This window comes from Madurella fahalii, assembly GCF_045866475.1.
Source record: "Madurella fahalii IFM 68171 DNA, scaffold_6, whole genome shotgun sequence".
Taxonomy (NCBI): domain Eukaryota; kingdom Fungi; phylum Ascomycota; class Sordariomycetes; order Sordariales; genus Madurella; species Madurella fahalii.
Window position 1 is genome coordinate 3,255,645 of NW_027263976.1, and position 24,055 is coordinate 3,279,699.

The following is a 24,055-nucleotide window of genomic DNA, read 5'->3' on the forward strand; positions in this document are numbered from 1 at the left end:
AGGCCAACCACGTGCGGACGATGGACGACACGTCGCAGTGGCACATTCCAGGGCTTGCAGGGGTGTTTGCTGTGCATGTACGGGAGGTCTCCACGGACGTCATCGCCCAGAAACAGGAATCGGATGGCCAGGCGTCGTGGTTTGGTGAACGGGCTAGACACAGGCATGAGACCGAAACCACACATAAATGAAAACCAGGGCTGCCCAGTGGGCCACGGGCGGCTCTTAACTTTTCTTCTCACCCCGTAACCCCAGAGCGACCAGGTGGCCGGGTTGGCGTTTATCGAGCCAGCGCCAAAAGTGTTTCTAAGTCAGGCCTCCAAGCGCGGACCTGAAACGCACAAAGCAAGCCCGCGTGGCCAATACCGCCGCAAGTCGCCCTCATCGCCAGATCTGCAGCGCCAAACGCCGCAACAAAGCGACAGTTTATTATCTCGGCCGACACCCTGCCCGAGTTTCTCTGTTTCTCCGTGCAGCCACTGAACTCTGCAAACACCGACCTAGCCAAAAAGTCATCATGAACCCGGCACTCAAGATACTTGAGAAAAAGGCCCTCGGGAGACTCCGCAAGGACAAGAGAAACACTAACGCGGAAGTGCGTAACATCTCCTCCGCTCGGGCAATGCAAGCTTGAATACCTGGGTCGACTAACACAGACAACCAGAACCCCTATCTTGAAAGGGTGCCGGTCGTGAAAAATGGCAAGATCGTCAAGTACAAGTCACAGGAGAGGCCCCTGCCGCAGGGTCTAACGGACGAGGAGGGGAAGATCCTCAGGCGCGTCCGCAAGAGGGCCTACCGGTGGGACATGGGATTTACCTGCTGTTGCTTTGGACTCAAGTTCGGTTGGTCATCCATCATCGGCCTCTTGCCTGTGTAAGTGCTGCACCCCACTTGATCGTCGGTCTAGCTTTACTGATTGCCGCCAGGATCGGTGACTTTGCCGACTTCTTCATGGCCTTGGCCCTGATCAAGACGGCTGCTGGGATTAAGGGCGGCCTGCCGAAGCGACTGTACAGCCAGATGTTCACCAACATCCTGATTGACTTTGCCGCCGGCTTCGTCCCCATCATTGGCGATGTTATCGACGTATTCTACCGGGCCAACACGCGCAATGCTTGGCTGCTTGACGCATACTTGACCGAGGTCGCGAAAGCTCGCAGAGAGGGCCTGACCGACCCAGACACCGAGACAAAGGTTAATCTCCCCGACGAACTAAGGATGGGTCCAGGAGACCGGGATGTCGAGGCAGGCGTCGAGCCAAGCAGGGTTGTCGAGCCAGCACCGACGGTGCCCGCGCCTGTCGCTCACGCGCAACGCACACCATCTCGGCCGACACCGCCTCCGACAGGGAACATAGGCGGTCCCCGGCCATCAATAGTACCTGTGCGGAGTCTGACAAGCCAGAGGACAATCGGCCTTCCAGGACGACAGATACGACAGGTGCAAGACCCCAGGGACGGTCGGAGGGGTTAACGTTGCCTATGGGAGGTGTGCTAGAGCGAGGACATTGCTGCGTCCTGAGCAGACTGAAAATTTGAGTGTCTGTTTGGTCATGGCGTACAGATTGCGAACTGGGTACTAGCATCAGATATCATCGGGGCATTGTGTCGGCGTCAAGGAGTTTGCTTATGGTGGTTTATGCGGGTGCAAAATCGGAGATCGGCTAGTGGGTTAGAAAAGAAGACGTCAGTCATTAGGAATAGCAATGAACTCCATTCCCAAAAACCATGAACGAGTCGGTGTGCGCGACAGCAGGAGGGCTAGCTCGATGGGATCTTTCGGGTCGTTGGCACGCGTATGAAGGGCGGCGATTGCCGAGATAAAAGATGGTGGGCCGTCACTGTTTGTAAGTCATCATCTGTAATCAGGAATCGGCAAGGATCTCCCGATGCTTGCCTGCAGCGGATGGAGAAATCGATTTGTAAAGCAGAGTGGTTCCCCACCACTAACACCCCAGACGTGGTTGAGCTCTGATGTTCCGACGGTGAGGACTACAGGGAAATATATCGCTCCATTGGCGAGTAGTTGGATCCAAATCATTCTTCAACCCCCCCAAAAACAAAAGAGAACAAAAGACGGAAGGAAAAGGGAGCGTGACAAAGCTCCAAGCGCCGTCAAGGACGAGTGTGTCATAGTGGAGATGCGGATGGGTTTTGGGAACCTCAAGCAGGGCTTTTGACAAGGAAGCGGGATCTTGGGCGCGCTGGGCGCCGTGCCTCAGCTGGCCCGGCTCGAAGATCTGATAAGAGCGAGAAAGGCCGACCAGGCTTCCAGCGCCAAAGTGGATCATTTTGGCAAGTGAATGGCGAGTGAATGGGGTGGTTGGGTGTTGACGCCGCAGAGTGCTGGGTCCAAAGTCGCGTCGACGCGCATCCCTGCTCCCTGACGCGCAGACTTAGAAGGGTGGGACCACGTGCGGACGTGCAGCATTTAAGGATCGCGCTCCCGTTTCCCTCTCTTCTCCCATCCATCTTCGTCTGCACAGCTTCCAAACCCGCCACCATCGTCTCCCAGCAATTGGCCTCTTGATTATTTTGGCAATCGGACGGCACTTTGTCGGCTCTACACCAAACTCACTTCTTCATCTTCAACAATGACCGCACAGATCACGCCCTCTAAGCAGGTTAGTGAACTGCCCCGCGTCCCGCCGTCGACGCGTCTTGCCGCGTTTCGAAAGCTAACACGCATCACTATGCAGGCTGCCTCTGCCATTGAGGCTTTCAAGATGGCGTCGCCCGTGAAGAAGCTCGACTTTTCTGCCGCGAATAAGGAGAACGCCCCCTTCGATGCCGACCTTGCCACCTTAGAGGCGGAGATTGACGCCAACCACAAGAAGTCTACAATGGAGTCGGCCAAGGAGGTCACAAAGCCTGCTGTAGCTGCCACCATCAAGCCCGACGAGGCCGATGAGCCCCTCCTGCAGGAGAACCCTCAGCGCTTCGTGCTGTTCCCCATCAAGTACCACGAGGTACGTGCGACGCGTCCGGACGCGTAAAGTGGAACGCGTGCTAACAGATCCCACAGATTTGGCAGATGTACAAGAAGGCAGAGGCATCCTTCTGGACCGCCGAGGAGATTGATCTGTCCAAGGACCTCCACGATTGGAACAACAAGCTGAACGACGATGAGAAGTACTTCATCTCGCACATTCTCGCCTTCTTCGCCGCCTCGGACGGCATCGTCAATGAGAACCTAGTCGAGCGCTTCAGCGGTGAAGTCCAAGTCCCTGAAGCCCGTTGCTTCTACGGCTTCCAGATCATGATGGAGAACATCCACTCCGAGACCTACTCTCTCCTCATTGACACATACATCAAGGAGCCTGCCCAGCGCACCCACCTGTTCAATGCTATTGACACCATCCCCTGCATCCGCAAGAAGGCCGACTGGGCCCTCCGGTGGATCAACGACACGAAGTCGACCTTCGCCCAGCGTCTCGTTGCCTTCGCTGCCGTCGAGGGTATCTTCTTCAGTGGTGCCTTCGCATCCATCTTCTGGCTCAAGAAGCGCGGTCTCATGCCCGGCCTGACCTTCTCCAACGAGCTCATCTCCCGCGACGAGGGCCTTCACACGGACTTTGCCTGCCTTCTCTACTCGCACCTCAACAACCGGCCCAGCAAGCAGGTCATCGAGGACATCATCGTCGATGCGGTCAAGATTGAGCAGGAGTTCCTCACCGAGGCCCTGCCGTGCGCTCTGCTCGGCATGAACGCCAATCTCATGAAGCAGTACATTGAGTTCGTGGCCGACCGCCTCCTTGTCGCCCTCGGCAACGAGAAGGTGTACCGCTCCACGAACCCCTTCGACTTTATGGAGAACATTTCTCTCGGTGGCAAGACCAACTTCTTCGAGAAGCGTGTCGGCGAGTACCAGAAGGCCGGCGTCATGGCCAGCACCAAGAAGCTCGCCGCTCAGGACGAGCAGGACGAGGCCAAGGGCGAGAACGGCAGTGACTTCACCTTTGACGAGGACTTCTAAAGTGCTTGCCGCCTGTTTCTCATGTCCTTTGTCACGACTCGTCCACTAATACCCCATCTGTACTCGGCATTTGCTTTTTTTTTTTCTTTTTTTTTTCCCCCTCTTTCCGGCATGCTTCTGGTAGAGAAGACGGCGGGAATTTTCAGTTTACGTCTCTCACTATGAGACGTTGGATATCACATGTACAAAATGCAGCGCGGGCCGGTCGTTGCTTGTGTTGGCGGCGTTTGGCGTTAGAGGCAAGGATGACACCCGCTAGGGCCTGGTTATGGTTACGTACGGGGGTGGTGGACGGGAGAAAGCATCATGATTGAGGATGTATGAGTAGATTCTCATAATTAGGAATCGATGTTTACGGCCAAAGCACGTTCTCGTATGGTAATCGCTCCTTTTTCTTACCCCAACATCCTCAGCACAGAAATTCGATTTTGATGCTAGTTCCTCGTCACATCTATGATCTTGCTCATTTTAGGTCCCTTCCCCATCGCACACCTGTAATATTTTCCCGACCCCGGTCGCCATTCCCACACCCATACAGACCATACCCTCCTCAACCGTCTTTCCCCCCCCAACTTAACCTAGTCAATGATAACCCGGCTCACTTCTTGCCCTTCTTCTTCTTTCCCTTGCCTCCGCCCGCACCACCTCCCCCTCCCTGCGCCTGCGCTTGCCCCTGCCCCTGCCCCGCCGTAGTCGTAGCCGTAGCCGTAGGCGTCTGCACCCCGCTCCCACTGGGCCCCTCACCGCCACCCGCCTCCACCACCGCCGGCCCGGCGTCCCCCATCACCGCATCCTCCTGTGCCGCCCCCGACGGCTCGTGCGCAGGCGCCGGCGCCACCCCCGCCATCCGTCTCCCCATGCTCCCCAGCATCTGCACCAGCCGCCCCACCTCGGCCGCCTTGGACGTCTTGTACTTCAGCGTGGCGCCCGTGGCGGCGTCGTAGGTTTTCAGGACGAGGTGGCCGCGGGGCGGTTTGGGAGGATTGCTCTGCTGCTGCTGTTGTTGTTGCTGTTGCTGTTGTGCTGCGGGTTGTTGGGGGGTGCGGGCTGAAGCTCCTCCTTTCGAGGCGGCTGCGGCGGCCTTCTTTTCGGCTTTGGTCGGGCGGCGGGCGGGTTTGAGGTGGTAGCGTGTTGTTATGCGCGTCTGTGTGGTTTTGATGGGCGATGGTTAGTGAAGGAACCCTAAAGGATTCAAGACAAAGGGCTCCTGCGGGGTACGTACCGTTGCCGGGCGTGCTTGGAGGAGGAGGGAGGACTGGTGTAGCCAGTCTTCGGATTTTTCGTAGTAAGGCATGTTGATTTTGTGTATGGTTGATTGTCCCCAGTTGTTGGGGCGTCGAGGTGTTGGCAATGGATGAGCAGAGGATGGATGCCAGGGAGCTCGCGTGCTTCTTGCTCGCTGGTCTGCTTATGCGTCAGAAGAAAAGATGGCTATTTGCAAAACATGTGCGGTAGGGGTCGCATTTCTATTTTGGGGGGGGAAGAGACCAGATGAGACGGCCGAAGTATGGTGGGCCGGGTCTGTCAGTGGTTGCGCATGCGATCGATTGAGGTTGGAGTTTTGGGTGCTATCGGTGAGATCCATATTTTGGTGGGGTTAGCCGAGTGCGGGGAGCTTGTCGCTCCATGTCCCTTGCCCACATCTCCGGAACCGTCACAGAACAAGCTTTTATTAACCCTCATCTCTTTCCATTTTTATGTTACAGTACATTAGAAACACAATACCGCCAGTCTGCGCCCGTACGCCTTTAACATGCAAATTGGGTATCTCACAGTCCGCACTCAATGCCGCACGCCAGTATATCATAGATCCAATCATCCCAGCAACCTCTCCATCCCGCCCTACACATGGGGGTCAGGCAACCAGAACATGAGCTCCTGGTCCGCTGTGGCAATCATATTGAACCGCGGGTTGTACGCGACCACGGCCGTCTCCCGTTTCTCCTCCAGAACGTGCGCGGTATCTAGAACTTTGTCGCTTCCCGGCGTCATCATCGTGTCCCAGACGAGGAGGTCTGACCTAGCGCCGCTCAAGACGTAGCGGCCATCCGGAGAGAAGCAGCATTCGCCGCTGCTCTCTACATTTCCTCCCTCTGTCTCTCCCACGCCAAGCCGCCGTGTGCTCGCACCCGGCTTCTTCAGATAAGCCTTGAGATTCCCGTCAAATGAATCTAGGAGGAAGTGGCCGTCGCCGCGCGATCCAAGAAGCAGGTGTTTCCCATCGTTTGAAAACTCGAGCTTCGTCCAACCTCTGAATGCAGCCTCGGGGTCTGCTGGGCCACGGGCTTTCAGCACGTCGAAAACCGAAAATGGCCCCTTCTCGTAGCTGCGATAGTCGTAGAGTAGGATGCTCCCGCTAATGAGTGATGCCACAGCAAAGACGTTGCCCGAAGGGTCCCATGCCGAGAGATAGGGCGAGTTCAAGAAGAGCCTGCCAGTCCACTGCTTCGTCCCAATGTTCCATATCCTCGCAGTGTTGTCGACGCTGCAGGAGATGAAGTTGTCGGAACCAGGGTGCAGGGCGAGGTCGGTAACGGCACCTTCGTGCCCTTCGAAGTATCGAATGAAGGAGTTGTCGTGGGTAGCAAGATACCGGATCGCGTCTACACACAGAGGTTAGCTCACTGCGCGAGCCAAACTACCGCGAAACCGTACCATTCTGCTTAGTGCTAGCGTAAATGATGCTTGAGCTTGTGTGTGTGAACTTGGCCAGCTTCACGCCGTATTTCTTGCTGAGCAGGGTCTTATCGTGTCTCCCTTCCTTCACGTTGTAGATTTGGATCGTTTCATCGCTCTCCGAGGTCATGCACAGCTCGCCTGGGTCGTCAAAGTCAATTGACAAAACGTATGGCTGCGGCTTTCCCTCCTTGATGTCGTCGCGTTGAAACAGCTAGAAATAGATAAGTATGGAAACCAGAAACGGAGCCAATCCAGCCTATACCTTTGTCGGCCGAAACATGGATATCACATCGCTCACAGCCGTCGTGCTGGGCACGTTAGTTCCCAGCGTCCGGGTGATGTTGAGCGACGGAGTTGCTGCCGCCGAGGACGCATCATCAATATCCATTGGGGTCGAGGCCATTTCGGATGCGCCGCCGTTCGCAACGCCAATGGCTCTGCTCGATGGAGGTGCAAGGGAGGAAGATGTGGAAAGTTGAAGCCCGGCAGGAGCTCAAGCTCGATGGGTTTCTGCCGGGCGGTGAACCTTGCTGCCCCACCTTGACCAAATCCAGGGTTCCTCGGATACGGTCCCCGAAAGCCGGAAGGACTGGAGAGCGTGGTCCGTGCCAGAACCCTGGAAACCGGACCTGCATCCCCCAACAGCATTTGCGCAGCCACTCCGGCAGCACGAATCTCGCTGACGTCCCTTCGCATAGGTCCGATCTCCGCAGCGGCCCTGCTGCTCAAGGCACATTTACCACTTTTCTACGGCTCCGAGAGCGGGTAACTCATCAGTCGGTATTACAGATTGAAATCATGCTTTGCCGTCCTGAGCCCCAGCCCGCTCTTTTCGGCACCCTCCTACCCTCCAGAGGGACCCAGAGCTCGGACCACCGAGCACCTGCCAAAAGTCACTTCACAGCTCAGGAACCCCAAAAGGCACCCCGATTTACGGTTATATACCATAATCTTAGAGCCAGAACCCCGGAGCATGGTGCTCAAGAGATTTAAATTTGGGATACTGTCCCATCGCGATCATATTTAGGAAATTCTAAGAATAAAAGTCAGTTTTACTGCGATTTCTGAAGTGACTGCGTGCGCAGTAGTAAAAATCACTGCAATTTTGGCCCTCAGGGGCGGGTTGATATCATCTGCTGTAAGTGGACTTGCCTAAGCGGTACTGTACCATCATCCAACATTACGCCGCTCGAGCCTCTCAGTGCAATTTTTGCCCCGAGGAGGCGGTTTACACCGCACACTACCTTCCGACATTAGGGGTATCTGTTTCCAATGCTATCCGTCTAGGTCGCTCACAAGCATGCGCTCTGCGTCGACTCGTCCAACGAACATAAACTCCCAATCTGTTGCGACAGAACTGCTGGGTCATCTTCCCGTTGAAACTGGTATCTAACTAATCTTTGAGTGGATTTTTCCATCTCAAAATCGTATCTCTCCCAGAAACTGTCTCTCCACGCTACAATGAGGGCAGGAGCGTTCACCAGGTTTTCCCAGCATCATTATAATTGTGATCTCTGATTACACATTTCCAACTCGGCGTGGGTTTATATCTATCCGATTTGTGTGATTACCCAGATATTTTTCGGTATCATTTCCAGCGCGGGATCTCTCCTCATACAATCTATTACATTTTTTTTCGATTTTACAAGATATGTTGAAAATCACGACTCCACTCCTTGAGAGGACGACGCCTGTCTCGCCGCTGCCCGCCGGTTCCTCGCCCCGACCTGGAACCGCATGGTCATCTGCGGTGGCCTAGAACCAGGCTGGCCGGTATTAGTTGCGGCTGGCAAAAGCGGTCCAGAAACGTCCGGCTCGGTTGCCGGTGGTGTTGGGGGGCTGACAGCCTGGGATGGCGGATTGTCCGGCTGACTGGTAGGTGGGACGCCCGGTATAGAGAGTCCTTGTTCGTAGTGGGTTTGTTCTGGAGTTGCAGTATAGTGACGGTTCACCGGCACACGAGGCGTGGCCTGCTGCAAGTACGGCGTTGCAGGCAGCCCTGTTTCCACCGGCGTTCTTTGCCGACGGAGGCTGCGTCTCGTGACGGCGTAGGGGTTTATTGGGCCATTATTGGACGGGGCAGCGGTTGCCTGAGGGTGGTACGGCCGGTAAGGCTGCTCCGGCTCGAATCCTCCATCCGGACGCTGGTCTCGGTATGACGCCATGGACTCACGCTGGCGCCGCATTCGGGGTGGGCTCCTGTCCTGGTAAGGCGGATACCCAGGTCGACGGGCTTGTTCAGGTCCCAGTTCCCGAGGGCTGGGTGGCTCCGTGGCGGCGAGCTCCCAGCGCCCCTGCACTGAGCTGAGGGCTGTCGGGTCTGTGACGATACGAGAATCGCGGGTTCGGCCAAAACCGTTTACCGCACCCATCTCGAACTGCGATTCCATATGTGTCGCCAAGGGCCTGCTCGGTGCAGAGGAGTTGCGGTGCGACCTCGCGACCGAGCCTCGTCGTGATATGTACTCGGTCCGGGTCCATTCGGATATCGTGGCTGTATCGAACGGATCGAATCTGCCGATGTTGGCAGTCCGTTCCTCATCATGGGCATCATGACGACCTGGCGTTGTCGGCGGTGCCGACTGGCGGCCACTACCTTGGAAAACATCCAGCAGACTCCGATTCCACATTCCCCTGAAGGTGCCACGCATGTCGGGGTCAGATGCGGCACCAAGTATTCTATTCCCAATGGTGGATAGGAGAGACGTCGTGGATTGGTAAGGGCTTGCCACCGCTGGTTCGGGGTCATCTGAGCCTAGATGGCCGTAGTTGCTTCGGAGCATAACGAAGTACTGCTCGATGGTTTTCTTGTTGACTTCATCCGAGAGGGTGGAACCTGCGTAAAACCTGGCCCTGAGGCCGTCCGTGTTGTTTTCAAAGGCCTCTTCGATCTCTTCCATGATATCGAGAAAGGGGCGCGCTTCCTTTCTTTCCCCCTCGGTCTCTCTGCTCAGCTTATCATCGATGTAGCGACGGACATTGGCTCGGATATCTTGCGTGTCTGCTCTTCCCATGTCGTCAGGGGAAGAGACCTTGGAAGCATAAGAGGTGATGGCAAGCAGGTAAAAGAACGACAGGAGGCCATATGAGACATCGCGGGCGAGGGTCAAGCTTCCTCGTGTCGCCTCCGGGTGTAGAACACGGAGAAGAAGCGCAAACTCGATCAGGGATCTCATGAAGAATAGCAGCGTCGCAGCGAGTATCAACCAGCGGTTCTAAACCGGTATATGTCAGCAGCGATACTCGTTCGAAAAGGAACAAAACCACAAAGCTCACTTTCAATGCATTATTGCCCTTCCCGTCCACCTTCCGAGACTGGTACCGGACGGCATAGTAAGCCGATCCGAACGCCAGCAGGGCAAACACGGTCAACAGAGCCGCCGTGGCAACTTCAAATGACGTCCTCTTCGTAGCAATATCGGCAATCGAGTTCAGACTGAGAAAATCCAGCCATGCCCCTGCCAAGGCCACGTACAAGACAGCATAGAAGATGGAGACAAGGGACACCACGAACAAGGCGAGCTTGGCAGCAGTCCACAAGCGCCCTTGCCAGATCTCGTCGAAGCGTGTCTCAACCTCAACCCACACCACCTTATAGTTGCCCCAAGCAAAGATGATGGCTGACAGAACTCGCAGGCTCTCAATCAGCGTGACGAAGACGATGTAGCTGTAGGCAACCGAGGCTCTTTGGTCGAAGCGAATCCATCGATCGATCATCAGGAAGAAGTACCAACTGCAGAGCACCAAATATTAGCATCATCTCCCAAAGTCGATCAGTCAAGCAAAAACTCACAAAGCAAGAATCCCCGTAGCCAAACATATACTCCTGAATATATCCCACGTCGCCCTCCGTCTTGGAAATAGCCAATTCAACGGCGCCCCAGCATACGGGGTACGCAACTGCCAGCTGAGAATGAGGGCGAAGCACGCCGAGGAAAACCACCAGATGGTGACGAAGACGCTGTCGACAAGATCCCCCTTGGGAAGGGGCTGCGGGGGCAGGCTGGAGAGAGTTCCTCTCGTCGCCATGATTTCTATCGATTGCCGTGGCCGGCCTGCGTCAACTGACGTGAACTCCGCGTGGTGTGGTGTGTCCCAACTTGCAAACAACTGGCAGACAAAACAAAACAACACAAAAAGAAAGGCGATTAGCCAAGCCACGATCAAGGACGTCAGTCCGGTTCATCCGATCCCCCCCTCCAAAAAAAAACTGAGCTGAGGAAGCACCACTAGAGTGGATAAAGCGGCCGTTTGCTCTCATGCCTCCCCTAGGTCCTTCCGTATTCCACGACCGATCCATGACCCATCCATGCCGTCCAAGCCAATCCAGACGCACGCCACCTGCAATAGTTACTCAGCCCCCCCAGCCCCTAGGCCAGGCAGGCAGGCATTTATTCTCTCAATCATCTTGGCTTGCGTGCTCTATGTTCTGCGGATGGATGTTCTGAGTAGGGAGGTTGACGAGGCTCCGAAACGGTGAAAACGGCGGTCCGTAGTTGGATCCGATGACATCCGGCGAGGCTCTGAGTGGTCGCCTTCTTTGGATTTTACTGCATATGTACCTTGTAGGTCGTATTCACTGCAGTGCCTCGACTATTGCTTCTGGCTGGCGCCACCCGCATCCCGAAGCGACCGTTTGTTTGGCGGGTCGAGATCTGCATGCACTCTTCGGAGACCTGAGTGACGGTCTGCCCAACCGAGAACATAGCGCCAATGGCTGGAAATATGGGCTTCTACACCTTCCGAAAAACAGTGATCTGATTTGGCTTTGACCACCTCAGATGGAATCTCGGAGAAGATCCCCTATATGGATGCTATAAAAACCAGAAGTAGAGTTGATCGGAGCTAAATTGGATACTAATTTCTAAGGCCTCTGGAAGCCATTATTCCAGTCATTGGCGCCGTGGAAACTTTGAGAAACCTTCTGTGATTTTGCTGCAAAGCCGTCCGGCTCAAAACGGAATGTACTGGGTCTTGGACAACGGCCACCCCCCATGGTCGCCTGTTCTTCCCCAGATGAGCCGAACCTCGGCCTGAGACGACCTCTGGCTGACTTGAATCTCCAATTCAAGCTGCACCTGGCAGTAGGATGGACCAGACTCATTGTGGACCTCCACGTAGGCTGACGGGCATCGCCTGCGCTTGTCTGGTGTAATGCTCGCAAGAGTGTAGTTCAGCGAGTAGGTGGTGCGTGACTCTGTAACCAACTGTCAGTAATTGCTCTGGCCAAAACATCTTATATCTCGCAGTGTGAGATATATGTTTCCGTGCTCACCATCATCATTGACCGTGAACTTGCTGGGCGGATTTTGTGGCCCCTCGTACCGAGATACAACCACGTTGATCTGCCCATTCAAGCTTCCATGTGGGCTGAACTTCCTGGTGATCTTGACTCTCTCCTTGATGCCTTCCATGGTCACCAAGTCTCCTCTTGCCACCACCCACTGGATGTGATCTTTGGCGCGGTTAACTCCGTCGAACGTATCCGTGTACTTTTGCCGCAGATCGTGATCATACGATGTGTACCTCGTCGACAAAACGACGCCGATATGGAAAGGGCATGGGATGTTCGGTTGCAAGAGTGGTCCACAGCCGACATCCATTGCCATCAAAGCAGCCCCCTTAGCCACAGCTGTCCAGCTGTCCGAACCGGAGAAGGGGTCGAGACCGAGGACACCGGCGAGGGCCGTAAGCTCCTTCAAGGCGTATTTGTTCCTTGAAAGGCCACCAGAGAAGAAAATGGCTCGCGCCGGAAGTTGAAGCCCATCGAGCATCCTGACCTGGCCCTCGATCAGTTCTCTGGTCCCACGTAGCGAGACCTCGAACATGTCCATCATATTCTGGCTACGGTGGACTGTCAGCAAAATGCTTATAGGAAACGCCAGGTGATTCTCATACCAAGTTATGCCTAGCTGCCCAGCTCTAATGAGCATTCTCTCATCAGGGGTCCCGACGCCTCGCGGGAGATTGATCCAGCTTGGTCCCGGGTGGTTTCCATTGTCCAACGGCCCCTCAAAAGTGTGCTTGAGATGGATGAACTCTGACAGAACCTGCTCTTGGCCACGGCGGAGCGATTTGTGTGCGGCGCCTCCGAATCGATCATCGGACCCCCCTGAGAACCTGAGCTGCTCAATTTCGGCGACGCTGAGACGACAAGGAAGAAAGCCATTCATAAATTCGTCATCAATGAGGGCAGCCCCGCATCGTCGGCCTTCTTTTCCGTCAGTGGGTTTCCGCGCAATTCCTATCGGGGGTTCAAGTAGACGGAAAGGGGCTCACCAGTGGGATTTGTCGCCAGTTTCACACGAAACGGCTCGACCTCTTTCACTAGGTAAGCTGCTAAGTCTACTGTTCCACCACCGGCATCGACCACGATGAAGCAATCGCCCTTTGCAAGACTCCCAATGGCCGCCTCCTGGGAGTCCCGCATCGTGTACTGTGCGCATGCCTCCGACTCCGACGCCATGTAGATTTTCCCATTCGTCTGAGCAATCTCGGGAAACTCCTTGCCAAAAGAACTCATGACGGCTCGAAAAGTGAGGTTCATTCCCTGCTTGTCCCATTCAACTGGGTGGGTAAAGATGAGATCGACGGGAAACTGTCCTAGTCCATGAGCTGGCCCAGCGAGGATGTTCCGCCGAACGGCTGCGGCAATGTGGCAGAGGTAATCAGTGACAATTTCGAGCGGAGTTTTCGTGACATGTCTCGGGATGTCCTCGGCGAGAACGTTGTGTTCGCGAACACTCATGTAGTCGAGGACTGCGATAGTCCGCAGTAGATCTTCCAGCGCTTCTATACGTCGTGGCTTTTCGAGGTCGAGTTTGGTTTCCTTGAGGACGTAGGGGCTATCGCCAACGCCGTAGCCCCATCGCTCCGTGCGGCCCTGGATGGCGGTATAGGTGATCTTGGAAGGAACCTTGGGCTCGTTACGGCCACCCCAATTCTCAATTGTGTGAATTTGCTCAATACCTGAGGGATTATTGGCATCTCCACTCGTCAGTATCCAAGCAACACCTAAATGGCATCAGTGGTCGAGCGACGGAACAACAGGCCATGGCGCTACTTGCCCGTGTAGGTAGTGCCATAATCGACACTGAGAATGTGGCGGGGACCACTGCCACTTTCAGTTCGCATGGCCGACGTCCTCTGCGAAGAGTCATCAGCACGGACGGATGTGCCTCGATGGGTTGCTGAAAGTTGAGGAGAACTTACCGTCAGCTGCGAGACCTCGTCGGGATCTGCCATGATTGCTCTCGCCCATCAACGCAACCGAAACAATTGAAAGAGAACATTCTGAACGAGTATAAAGGCTAAAACTCGCTGGCCGGCAAGGTTCAGACCTGCATATTTGAGGTACCCTGTCAGAGCAGAGCAAGTTGTGAGCATCCTCCGAGAAGGCAGTGAAACGGGCGCTCTGTGGTGCGGCTGACCCCCTGTGTGGGCGCTGGTGAGGGCCGCGTACAGCGGCGAGGCAAACACTGCGGCCCACCAGCCGGGGTGCGCCTTTTTCAAATCAGTGGTGACGCTGTTTGCCGCCGACATGAGCTGAAAAGACGCAGAGTACATCCAAGGTACTTTCTTCCGTTTTGAAAAGCCATTGTTCAATCAGAGCTCTCGTCATATGTCCCAGAGCCTGGCCGAGTCCATCAGGCTCGCAATGGGCGCTTTCATTTTGGAAAGCCGCATTCGGCCTCTTCCTACTCCCCAAACGAAGCAGCCCAGAAGTCTCCAACACATCATTCATGTCTTTTGGTGGACTCTCAGATCGTCGCCAGAATGGGAATCTCGAGCCTCCTTCCGGGCTCACGAAGCCAAAAACGACAATCTCCAGCTAAGACCCAAAAGCCACAGTCGAAACGCGGCTTGTTTGATACCACGGTTCCTAGTTCATCAACCGCAGAGACCTCCCAAGACCTGAAGACGGTGTCGAGACAACACCACGGCTCTTCTGGGTACCCAGATCCGGGCAGACGCACACCACAGAACCTTTTACCCCCATTGCCCTTTCAGAGACCGCTAACGGCCTCTACTTCGCACCCAGGTCGTCAATCACGATGGTTCCAAAACAATCCCGGAAATCCCGTCAAAACAGACATCGAGTTGCCTGCAGATCCTATCCAAGACAGAAACGGAGTGGATACAGGACCCTACCAAGACGCTTCAACTGCTTCCTCTACCAGAACTCCTCTGAGGCCATCTAGGCCCTCAGCAACCTCTTCCAGTGCGAGCCCGGGAAAGCATCCTCATTCAGCTGGACAGACTTCTCAGTCATCTGTCACGGGCACATCTGTGATTGCGGCTCGGCTGGCCGTGAAGACATCCGGTCAACCCACCCCACTATGCTCAGTGCCACTGACAAGGCAACTCACAAATGTCTCTGCCACTCGGGGTCCTCCCTTGAGACATAGCTGTGACGCTCCTGTTCAAAATCAATCGCAAAATGCCCCCCTCCCAAGGGAAGCAGGGGAAATTAAAGAAGGCGGTGATGTCGAGGGTCGGCCTGAAGATGCCGAAGTTCAGCGATCGGGGAAGTATGAGAATCGAGTTTCAGGCGAGCAAACCAATGTGGCCTTGGAACACTCTCCATTGCAGGATGAGATAGGCGTCAACGGAAGGCAGCAGAGTCCGGCTTCGTCTCAGCTCGTCCCGGCAGGCCCACCCATCGGGGAGGATGGATTGCAGGCTACTGCTCCAGATGGGCATGACTCGGACGCCCAGATTCAACAGGATACCGGCAGAGAAAAAGAGAGGCCCGCTGATGCTGAACACCAATCTCAACGCAAAGGTGCAGACCAAGAACAGGTATCCCAAAGTGGTTCGGAACTTTCCAGCGAACTCCGTCAAGTTCAAGAGAACGCCATTGCCACAGTTCTTCATGACTGCTCTACGCTGACTATTTCGAGTGTCGGGGACGCTGAAAGCATACACTCAAGAAAGTCCAGTGATGGAGAAGACAGGCTTGCGATGGTTGTCTACCAGGGGGTTGATGCATTGGACAGTGTCGAGGCTGCGGATACTGTACCCCAACCAAACCCCATGAACGATCTCGATCCGGACCGGTGCCGAACACCAGCCACCTTGAATGGTGGTAGGATCGTCTTCCAAGACGCGTCAAACATCTACGGGCTGATCGAGGAGTTTTTGACTGAGCATAAAATTTCGAAGAAAGCTGGATACGATTGGTTTACGACCCTCTTGGATTGGACATCTGAGCTGAAGGGACGGCGAGACGCCGAGCTTGCTGACCTGGGAAGAGGGAATGCAAAACTGCGGGAGAAGCTGAGAGAAGATGCCGGGGAGAAGAAGCGGCTTCTGAACGAGGTCAAGCTTATGACAGATGTTGCGAGTAAGCGCGATCAAGAACTGGCACAGGCCAATCTGAAGTTGGAATACTACTCGAGAGATCTCAACATCTCTAAACAGAAGCTCCGTGGGATGGAGGAGAGCAAGCACGCTATCGAGAAAACGCTCAACCAATGCCAGATCGAGCTCTCTGCCACTGCTGGCCAATCCGTGGTTTACAAGGACGAGCTCGAGAAGTCGAAGAAGGAATTGGAGGTGAATAGAAAAGTGCTTCAAGACGTGAGGGTAGAACTCGAAACGGGACAAAGACACAACAACGATCTCAACTCACACATTAAAACCCTTTCAAAGAATCTTGAGAACGAGAGGCGGAAGCACCGCGAAGAGATCACTCAGTACTCTCAGCTTATCGAGTCAATCGAGCAAGAGAGGAGAGACGCGGAGGATGCAGCGGCCAAGGAGGAAGTGGAGCTGAACAATGTCATTCAGTCCACTAAACGGGAACTGGCAACGCTGAATGCAGCATACGAACGTCAGAAAGTTGAGCATGCTGAAGCCATCCAAACACTTCAGGCAAAACACGGTGGCCAAATCCAGGAACTGAGAAAAGAACACGCCGAAATCATCCGAATGCTTCAGTTGGAACATGACGGTCTTACCCGGGATCTTAAGGGAGAGCACGCTGAGGAGATGAGGAGGCTTCGGTCACAGCATAGCTGCCAAACACAGGACCTCAGGGAGGAGCACAGCCGAAAGGTTGAGGGGTTAGAACTTCAGGTCACCGAACTCAAAACCTCGCGAGACGAAGAGGTCAAAAGGCTCAATGATCAAATTCTGCAAGAAAACAAAGCACACCGTGAGCAGCTCGACAAGTTGCAAGCAGAGGGCGATCGCAAGGTCAAAACTGAGGTCGAAAAAGCAATGAAGAAGCAACAACAGCGCATCGAAGCTCTGCAGGGAACCATCGTCGGATCTCAGGACAGATACTACGTGCAGATATCGGATAGTGCGTTTGTCCAGCTCCTGGAATCCATCTCGCAACAGATCACCAACCTGAGCGCCGGTGTAGGAAGACCCAGCACACACTTATTCGACAAATCGCTGGACCCAACAAACTATCTCGACCAGAACCCACATGAGCGAGACCGCAGCTGGACGATATTTGTTCGAAGTGTATGCTGGAGTGTTATCTTAGCTGGCTTCTTCGAGTTCCCTCTAGGCTTTGGCTGTCTCGGAAGCCTTGGAGAGGGATTCGAGAGGCTTTACCATCTTTACCTCCTTTTCTCTCGGCCCACATCCGACGGTTCGTGGAAGCTTCCCTCATCTTTGGTGGTCTTCGCTAATTTCTTGACAGGCACATCTCTCGAATTTCCTGGCGACAAAGCGACCAATGTCTGGAGAGCATCTTTTTTTGATGCCTTTTTGAAGGCAGTGAAGGCTAACCCAAATCCGATGCAGCAACACGAGGGCTCTCATACCTATCCGGGCATGTTCAAGGCCAACGTGGACCGCGTAGTGAAAGCGTTGACGGACAAGCTCTTGCGGTTAAGTAACAGGCAGTTGGACTCTAGAGTCCCGGCACAGATCTTCAAGGTTGTCTATGATATGGGCATCTTGTCGTTGCAGATGGGCTCACAACGTGCCCATGTCATGCTCGAGCCATGCGAGTCTGGGGATCTCGTTCGGGCGGGCGATCGGTTTGCCGACGAAGGCGGATTGACAGGTGTCGACACGGCAGTTGGACTAATGATGCAGCCGTGTATGGTGAGGATTGGGGACGGCAGCAATGACACAACTTCTGAACACATCATTGTGAAGGGTCGGTTTATTTCATCCTGATATTAGCCTCGGTTTGTCACGAGAACGAACATGCCAGATTCTGAATCTGCTTCTCAAAATTGGGTAGATAGGATTGAACATCGCACCATTCCCATCGAATTCTCTTCCCGTCGAGATGGAAACGGAGCAGGTGACGGATTGGGGCTGTCCGTTTTGCGCAGGATAGCCCGGGAAGTACCAAGTACGTACCCCCGTAGCCATCTGGCGAAAAGAAGAAATAAAATTGCAAGAATTTCCTGCCCGCCGTCAATCCCGGACGCCATGGCCCCCTGGGCGCCTGCTTCAACGCGGCGAGGGGGTTTCCTAGAAGGGGCTAAAGAAGGCTGTGTCGGCTAGGCCATGAAATTAGCTGGCCTGTCTGGAGGGCCTTGCCGGACATTGCATGCTGGGAACGCGTGTCTGGTGGAGGCAATGCGATGCTATCAGCCCATCATGTCTCGCAGCTCTGCAGCCTTGTCAGTTCCTCACCTCACTCACCCCTCCCAGTCTAGTTCGGTCTCGACCCAGATCTCGACACCATCTCAACTCCAGCTCCAGTCCTCTCTAGTCCTCTCCAGTCCTCTCTCCAGGCTCGGCTGGGGAGAAATCAACAAACCACCCCAGCCCGCTCAACCCGACTGGACCAAAACCTGAACCAATCCCCAAATATGGAGTCCTGGGAAGGCCACAACTACCTCACCTCCCTCCCGACCAAATGGGTCGAGCTAATGAACCTCTCCACGGCGGAATGGAATCTCGGGTGGCTACCGCCCAACGTCGTCGCCATCCCGGGCGCCCTCAACGACACGCACAATTTTCCGTCTGGAACCTTCGTCATCGAAAACGCCGCCCGAACTGACCTCGGCTCCCGCAACGCCGAGGCCGTTGTGTTCGGTCTTTGCAGCGCCGTGGCCCTGGTCTGGGGCGTCGGCTGGCTATTCTGGAGCATCAAGGATGGAACGCTGTTGAAGCCGCGGCCGGGGGCGGCGCGGTTGCTGTCTAGGGGGAGGCATTCGGGGGAGACGCTTGCGGCTGGTCATGAGGACGGTAGTGAAGAGGGGATGGGAGGAGCCGGATGGGGGGGGTTCCACGCGGCGGAGTTTGAGAAGCGGCTGGATAAGTACTACCCGCGGTTTGCGAGCCACGCGGAGGTGTACGAGAGGGACGGGAGGGGGGCGTTGGAGGCGGGGGAAGTCGTGGGGGTGTCGGAGCTGTTGGTGAGGATATTTCGGAACGATACGCAGCTCAAGGCGCTGCAAAGTGCGCCGGGGGTGGGGAGTGATGAGATGGAGAGGTTAAGGGCGCAGAGCGATGCCATGTTAGCCGAGGTGCACAGGCGGGTGAATACGTGGACAGTGCAGGGGTTGAGCGAGGATGAGAGAAGGGAGGTGAGGGCGGTGAAGACGGCGCTGGCGAGGCATCAGCCGCCGAGGTATAGGCATCGAGAGGGGTGGACGCAGATGGAGGTGTAAAAAAAAAGTGATCCGTTTCGACTAGAACTTGAGAGCTCGAGCGCGAAAAAAACAACAACAAAAACGTAAGCGTCCACGAAGGCCCGGCAGTTGTCCGAAGACTTAAGGGCGTAGCCGCATCCTTCGCCATAAAGCTTAGGACGTGAGTGTGAATCAGTGATTCCATGGCCCCCGGCTTGAACCGGAAAAGGCGGTCCTGAGCAGAGCCAAATAAGGTTTTCTCAGGTGCACATCTTTTGGTAATACGTTATCCAGAAGGGCAAAAGCTGAGAGGAGATGGTCTGGGTCAAGGCTGAAGGGGGAGGGGGATCTAACGATGTTGCCTGATCTGTATCGTGGAAGGACTGGAAGGATGACAAGAGGTGTCCACGTATGAACGTCAATTGCGGTGATTAAAAAAGAGCTCTTCAAAGAGAATCTTATCTCGCTCTATCTGTAGAAAGAAAATAAGGAAATCCAAGAATCTTAATTGAAAATCCATTTCAAGTCCCAAAGTTCCTCTGATATCACATGGGGCGTGGATCTCTTCGGGGAGGATATGTTTCTCTCCGTTTGTAGGTTACCAGTCCCCAAAATGCCAAATACAATTAAATCTGCGCTTGTACTATCATCCTACTACATTTTCCGTCTTGACCCGTGTAATCTCACGTACCTTCTCTGCCGTAAAACCCATCTGGCCTTGAGGATCCATATGCCCACCACCAAACAACCTACGCATATCCGCCTCCCATGCTAGCCACTTGGCCAGATCCATGGGAGCCGCCGCGCGCTGTAGCATTCCAGGCGGTCGCTGCCGCATCATGTGTAGGAGCAGAGCCTTCCAGCACTCGTCGACCTGGAAGCGGGCGTGCTTGGTGCGTGCGCCGAGAAAGTTGGCGAGATTGACGCAGACCGTGTCCGTGTATCCGAGGAGGATACCGTCGAGAGCGTGGATGAAGGTGCTGTCTTCTTCTCGTGAGCGTTTGACGCAGGTAGTTGCCAGGGTTGGAGACACCCCCGGCATGGTTCTTATAAACTCGCGAAGGCGGGCACGGTCGGGGTCCAGGGGCTCGTACCAGACTTGATCCTGTGAGAGGAGGAGAACAAGGTTTGTGTCTGGGACGAGGACGGATTGGGTATTGCGACGGGAGCGGTTTCCTAGCTTTGTACCGAGGTGGTCAATCAGGGCTTCGCGTGTAGACGTGTTGTTCTGCGTGATGGCAGTACGGAGCTCGCGCAAGGTTGCTTCTACCTCTCCGTGAGAGGGAATTTGCCTGAGCGTAGCGAGGTACCAAGGATGCCATTCTGGGTGCAACCAGACTGCCTCGAGCATGGCGTGACCGAGGGCAACAATGCCGTAGGCGAGGGCCTCGTTGGGGGTGAAGCCCTCAAGGGAGTCGCAGAACCTAGACTGGGCGAACGAGAGAGAATCAACAGCGGTACGCTTGATGTCGAGATCGGTACCGAAGGTAGCTTGGAGTTTTGGCATACAGGTCATGACTGTGAGGGCTTGGCTGAGGGAGGGCAGGCGCATATCTGGTAATGCGTTCAAGCCCGCGAGGTAATCCTTCACGACCTTGGATATCCAGTCACCCTCGCCCCAACCCCGGGCTGCCTCTAGCACCGGTGTAAGCTGGGCAAGGGCCGCAGGCGTCGGCGGGCCGCCCTTGATGCACTTGTGGATGAGCAAATCGATCGAGTGCGGTCCCACTGATGCGGCGATGTCGAGGAGCTCCAGAACCCGTACAAGCACTGGGGGTTCGGCGCAAAGACGGATGAATCCGGGCGGATTGGTGACGGGGTATCTGGGTGACTCGCGTAGGGTATGGCACTGTTGACCTGTGACATCCGGGCCCTCGAGGTCAAAGATGGGGGCAAGATCTGACCAATGTGTCGATGGGATGCGATCCTTCCATAGCTCAACGCGTGTCCGGCTCGGTTTCCACGCTGCCCAGAAGGTATAGTATGGGATGAACTTCTGCATGAGAGCACTCGCCCTGTCTCGTTGATGTCGCTGCTCTTGATTTAGCAGCGGGTTGAGGGCCTTGACGAGCGCGTAGGCTTCATACCACCGACGCCCAGCCCTCAAGCGGTCGAGCTCCTTCCCGATCGTGTTCTCGAATCTCGCTCGGTCAAGCACCGCCCCGATGAAGTTGTCGGGAAGCACCTCGGTGTATCCAGCATCAGGGCCTACGGTTCCGAACAATTTGGCAAGTGATATCGTTGGAAAGCTGCTCGGGTTGGGCCCAGCCATTGCAATCCGCAAAAGCTGCTTCGAGGCCAGGGCTTCTTGTGACGAGTAAAGATGAGGACGGGCGTGGTGGGCGATAATCAGGCATTGGAGATAGAGCGCTACTTTCTCGTCGAACAGCTCGTCCCAGACCGAGTTGCCTCCCGTGAAATCGGGCATGAGAGAGCTGAGTTGAGCGATGGCACTGGTAGTTGACAGGAGGTGAATACAGGCGAGCACACCAGCATGGACAATTCCAAGCTGCGAATCAGCTCCCTGCCCCAAACCCAAGAGCTCATGATCAAAGAGCTGATCGCAGTCGACTGAGAAGGGGGTTATCGTGCGTTGAGTCCGACCGAGGGACCAGCGTGACGACGTCGCCGCTTGGATGAAGCCATTGGTGAGTCCCTGCAGTTGAGTGAGAGGGAATTGTTCAATCTGGCGATTGCGGAGCCGCTTGACAGCCGACGATTCTCGAAGTTGTTGCTGCCACCTGGATTTATGTATCAGGGCCTGCATTTGCCTAGCTCATCGAAGACGCTCGTCTGTTGCGCACAGCAGTCCACGATCGCTCGCCTTTGCGTTCCAGATCGACCGACATTCCGAGAGCTGGCGCTTGAGAACCCCCGACAGTCGACACAATTCCGCCATTCTCCTTTCGACCCTCTCAAGGCTGCGAAGCGACTGCGCGGGACTCATCAGCGAGGACGTAGGCGGGCGCAAAGGCTGGCGCAGGGCTGTGCCTTGCAAACACCACGGCAGCCCCACTTTTTCGGGCTCCCCCCAACCCCCCCTTTGCCAGACCAGACCGCTAATCTGGCAGGATAGTTGAATCTGTAGATACTGAGCAAAGCGGCCTAAAAACGCGGTTTCTGAGGTTTTCGTCCAAGTAAAGCGATTTTGGGGCATCTGGAGCCTTTACTTGCCCTCTCACGTGTCTGCTAGTCTCAAATGCTCAGACCTACTGGGCGTGAGGTATCGCTTGTACCTGTTGACCCACTTTTGTAGGCCCACTTCAACAAGCCAATCAAATGGCATTGACAAAACTCACGCCGGCAGGTCGGAGGCCGTTGCGAACAAAATCAGCCCTCATGTCACAGCAAAATAAAATATATTAAGTAGGATAGATGATATTGATACCGTTAGATAGCTCTCTTTACGGCCTTTTTATTAGTAATAGCCCATCAAACTCCCCTATCTTGCTGTCTATCCGCAGCTAATATGCCTGGGGCCGCAGGAAACTCGTTGAAGTTCTGGCGGCTAGCGAAAATACATGATAGGTTACAGAACCGCTATCAGGCCCGACCACAGGTCGCCCTGTTTCTAGCACCCTTGTGCACAACCCTTGTGTCCATCCGTGTACGACACATGGGATGGGAATAAACCTATCCGGGGCTCCGGTTGTGTAGTTTTCCCTCCCGCAGTCCGGGGAAGCTGCCTTACTATTATCGACGGCGGCCTTGTCCATTACGGGGTTCATCGAGGATCACCGCGGAGTTCTTTTGATGCTGTCTACGTTCCGAAGAAAAGCTACTATCATAACGATTTTCTTTGGCAGTGTGACGATGTCCGTAAGTTGTGCTCGTTCTCTTGAGCACCCTGCATAAATTAATATTAACACTGTTATAGAGCAGCAAGAATGTCAATGTCGATAATGAAGACGATGCGGCTGCCCAGATTAAGACGGAAGCAGATGACTGCTTCAAGGGAAGCCGTTCGGAGCATGTCTGTGAAGGCGTCACGATCGACATGATAAACTACTGCTTGGAAAATGCAGAACCTATGGTGACTGACTTCGCAGCGGCTAACCGAGGCGGGGCTGTGCAAAGGACCGTTGTGGTCGAGAAGATGGTCCAGGACGGCGGCGGCAATTGGGTAAAAGGAGTGCCAGATGTCAGCGGAGATAGACACGGACGCGCCAAGCACTAGTACAGGGCAAAGAGGTCATTATGGATGCGAAATCTACTTCCGCAAGCAAGGAAGCCTGCATTGGCAAATCTATGTCGGACGACAGAGCTGGCAGCAGGATATTCAAGATGCATGCCTATCTGCCAGCTGGTAAAAATCCGCCGCATTGTCGTCATGAGCAGGGAGATTCCGAACATACCACTGTATCGCACTTAGGTTCAAAGCTGGCTAAGCGCGGCAAGGATTTGAAGGTTCTTTATCGATGCAGAATTATCACTACATGGCCTGATAAGGCTCAATGAGCGGAGGCGTTTGAAGAAAGGAAATTGTCGGTGAATCTCATTTGTGTACCTTGGAATAGTTTGGCTTGGACGATGTGGAGTACACTGTTGAGAGTTGGTTTATCCTTTCAAATTCATCCCCCCAAATATCCTAAATTAAACCTTCCTTTTCCTTGGATATGATGCAAAAAGCAGCGCAAGCCCGCATAAGTGCTGTGATCCAAACTCTGTGGCATCTGGCTCGGGTGTTGTTGGGGCGGTTCTAGAAGGTTTTGTCACTTGATGCTCGCCCATAGCAATTACAAGTCCGGCGCAGATAAGTGACTTCTGCTCTTCCGGAGCTTGGCCAACTTTCTCAGGATCTGGCCATGGAGCCGAATCAGGACCCGGCTGAGTGCCAATTTCAG

General features: G+C 54.8%; 9 protein-coding genes across 9 annotated transcripts; 4 read left to right on the forward strand and 5 right to left on the reverse strand.

Annotated features, from left to right (window-relative positions):
• Positions 1-517: 517 nt before the first annotated feature.
• On the forward strand, positions 518-1,476 carry MFIFM68171_11010 (PH domain-containing protein; the record flags this gene model as incomplete). Its single annotated transcript, XM_071066429.1, has 3 exons — positions 518-595; positions 665-876; positions 930-1,476. The coding sequence occupies 3 exons, from the start codon at positions 518-520 to the stop codon at positions 1,474-1,476; spliced, it is 837 nt and encodes a 278-aa protein (XP_070922530.1).
• Positions 1,477-2,596: 1,120 nt separating this feature from the next.
• On the forward strand, positions 2,597-3,978 carry RNR2 (Ribonucleotide-diphosphate reductase (RNR), small subunit; the record flags this gene model as incomplete). The annotated part of the gene is made up of 3 exons (XM_071066430.1): positions 2,597-2,626; positions 2,702-2,971; positions 3,028-3,978. The coding sequence occupies 3 exons, from the start codon at positions 2,597-2,599 to the stop codon at positions 3,976-3,978; spliced, it is 1,251 nt and encodes a 416-aa protein (XP_070922531.1).
• A 598-nt stretch (positions 3,979-4,576) lies between these two features.
• On the reverse strand, positions 4,577-5,272 carry MFIFM68171_11012 (Signal recognition particle 9 kDa protein-domain-containing protein; the record flags this gene model as incomplete). Its single annotated transcript, XM_071066431.1, has 2 exons — positions 4,577-5,122; positions 5,201-5,272. 2 exons carry the CDS (start codon positions 5,270-5,272, stop codon positions 4,577-4,579), a joined length of 618 nt encoding a protein of 205 aa, XP_070922532.1.
• Positions 5,273-5,820: 548 nt separating this feature from the next.
• MFIFM68171_11013 (Histone H3 methyltransferase complex and RNA cleavage factor II complex, subunit SWD2) lies at positions 5,821-7,060 on the reverse strand (the record flags this gene model as incomplete). The annotated part of the gene is made up of 3 exons (XM_071066432.1): positions 5,821-6,581; positions 6,634-6,868; positions 6,920-7,060. The coding sequence occupies 3 exons, from the start codon at positions 7,058-7,060 to the stop codon at positions 5,821-5,823; spliced, it is 1,137 nt and encodes a 378-aa protein (XP_070922533.1).
• Positions 7,061-8,318: 1,258 nt separating this feature from the next.
• MFIFM68171_11014 (uncharacterized protein) lies at positions 8,319-10,686 on the reverse strand (the record flags this gene model as incomplete). Its single annotated transcript, XM_071066433.1, has 3 exons — positions 8,319-9,872; positions 9,934-10,390; positions 10,451-10,686. 3 exons carry the CDS (start codon positions 10,684-10,686, stop codon positions 8,319-8,321), a joined length of 2,247 nt encoding a protein of 748 aa, XP_070922534.1.
• A 923-nt stretch (positions 10,687-11,609) lies between these two features.
• Positions 11,610-13,902, reverse strand: MFIFM68171_11015 (Heat shock 70 kDa protein 12B; the record flags this gene model as incomplete). The annotated part of the gene is made up of 6 exons (XM_071066434.1): positions 11,610-11,854; positions 11,933-12,501; positions 12,556-12,868; positions 12,937-13,671; positions 13,725-13,803; positions 13,870-13,902. 6 exons carry the CDS (start codon positions 13,900-13,902, stop codon positions 11,610-11,612), a joined length of 1,974 nt encoding a protein of 657 aa, XP_070922535.1.
• Positions 13,903-15,097: 1,195 nt separating this feature from the next.
• On the forward strand, positions 15,098-17,799 carry MFIFM68171_11016 (uncharacterized protein; the record flags this gene model as incomplete). The annotated part of the gene is made up of 2 exons (XM_071066435.1): positions 15,098-15,188; positions 15,260-17,799. 2 exons carry the CDS (start codon positions 15,098-15,100, stop codon positions 17,797-17,799), a joined length of 2,631 nt encoding a protein of 876 aa, XP_070922536.1.
• Positions 17,800-18,446: 647 nt separating this feature from the next.
• MFIFM68171_11017 (uncharacterized protein) lies at positions 18,447-19,250 on the forward strand (the record flags this gene model as incomplete). The annotated part of the gene is made up of 1 exon (XM_071066436.1): positions 18,447-19,250. One exon carries the CDS (start codon positions 18,447-18,449, stop codon positions 19,248-19,250), a length of 804 nt encoding a protein of 267 aa, XP_070922537.1.
• A 607-nt stretch (positions 19,251-19,857) lies between these two features.
• On the reverse strand, positions 19,858-21,978 carry MFIFM68171_11018 (uncharacterized protein; the record flags this gene model as incomplete). The annotated part of the gene is made up of 1 exon (XM_071066437.1): positions 19,858-21,978. One exon carries the CDS (start codon positions 21,976-21,978, stop codon positions 19,858-19,860), a length of 2,121 nt encoding a protein of 706 aa, XP_070922538.1.
• Between the last annotated feature and the right edge of the window lie 2,077 nt (positions 21,979-24,055).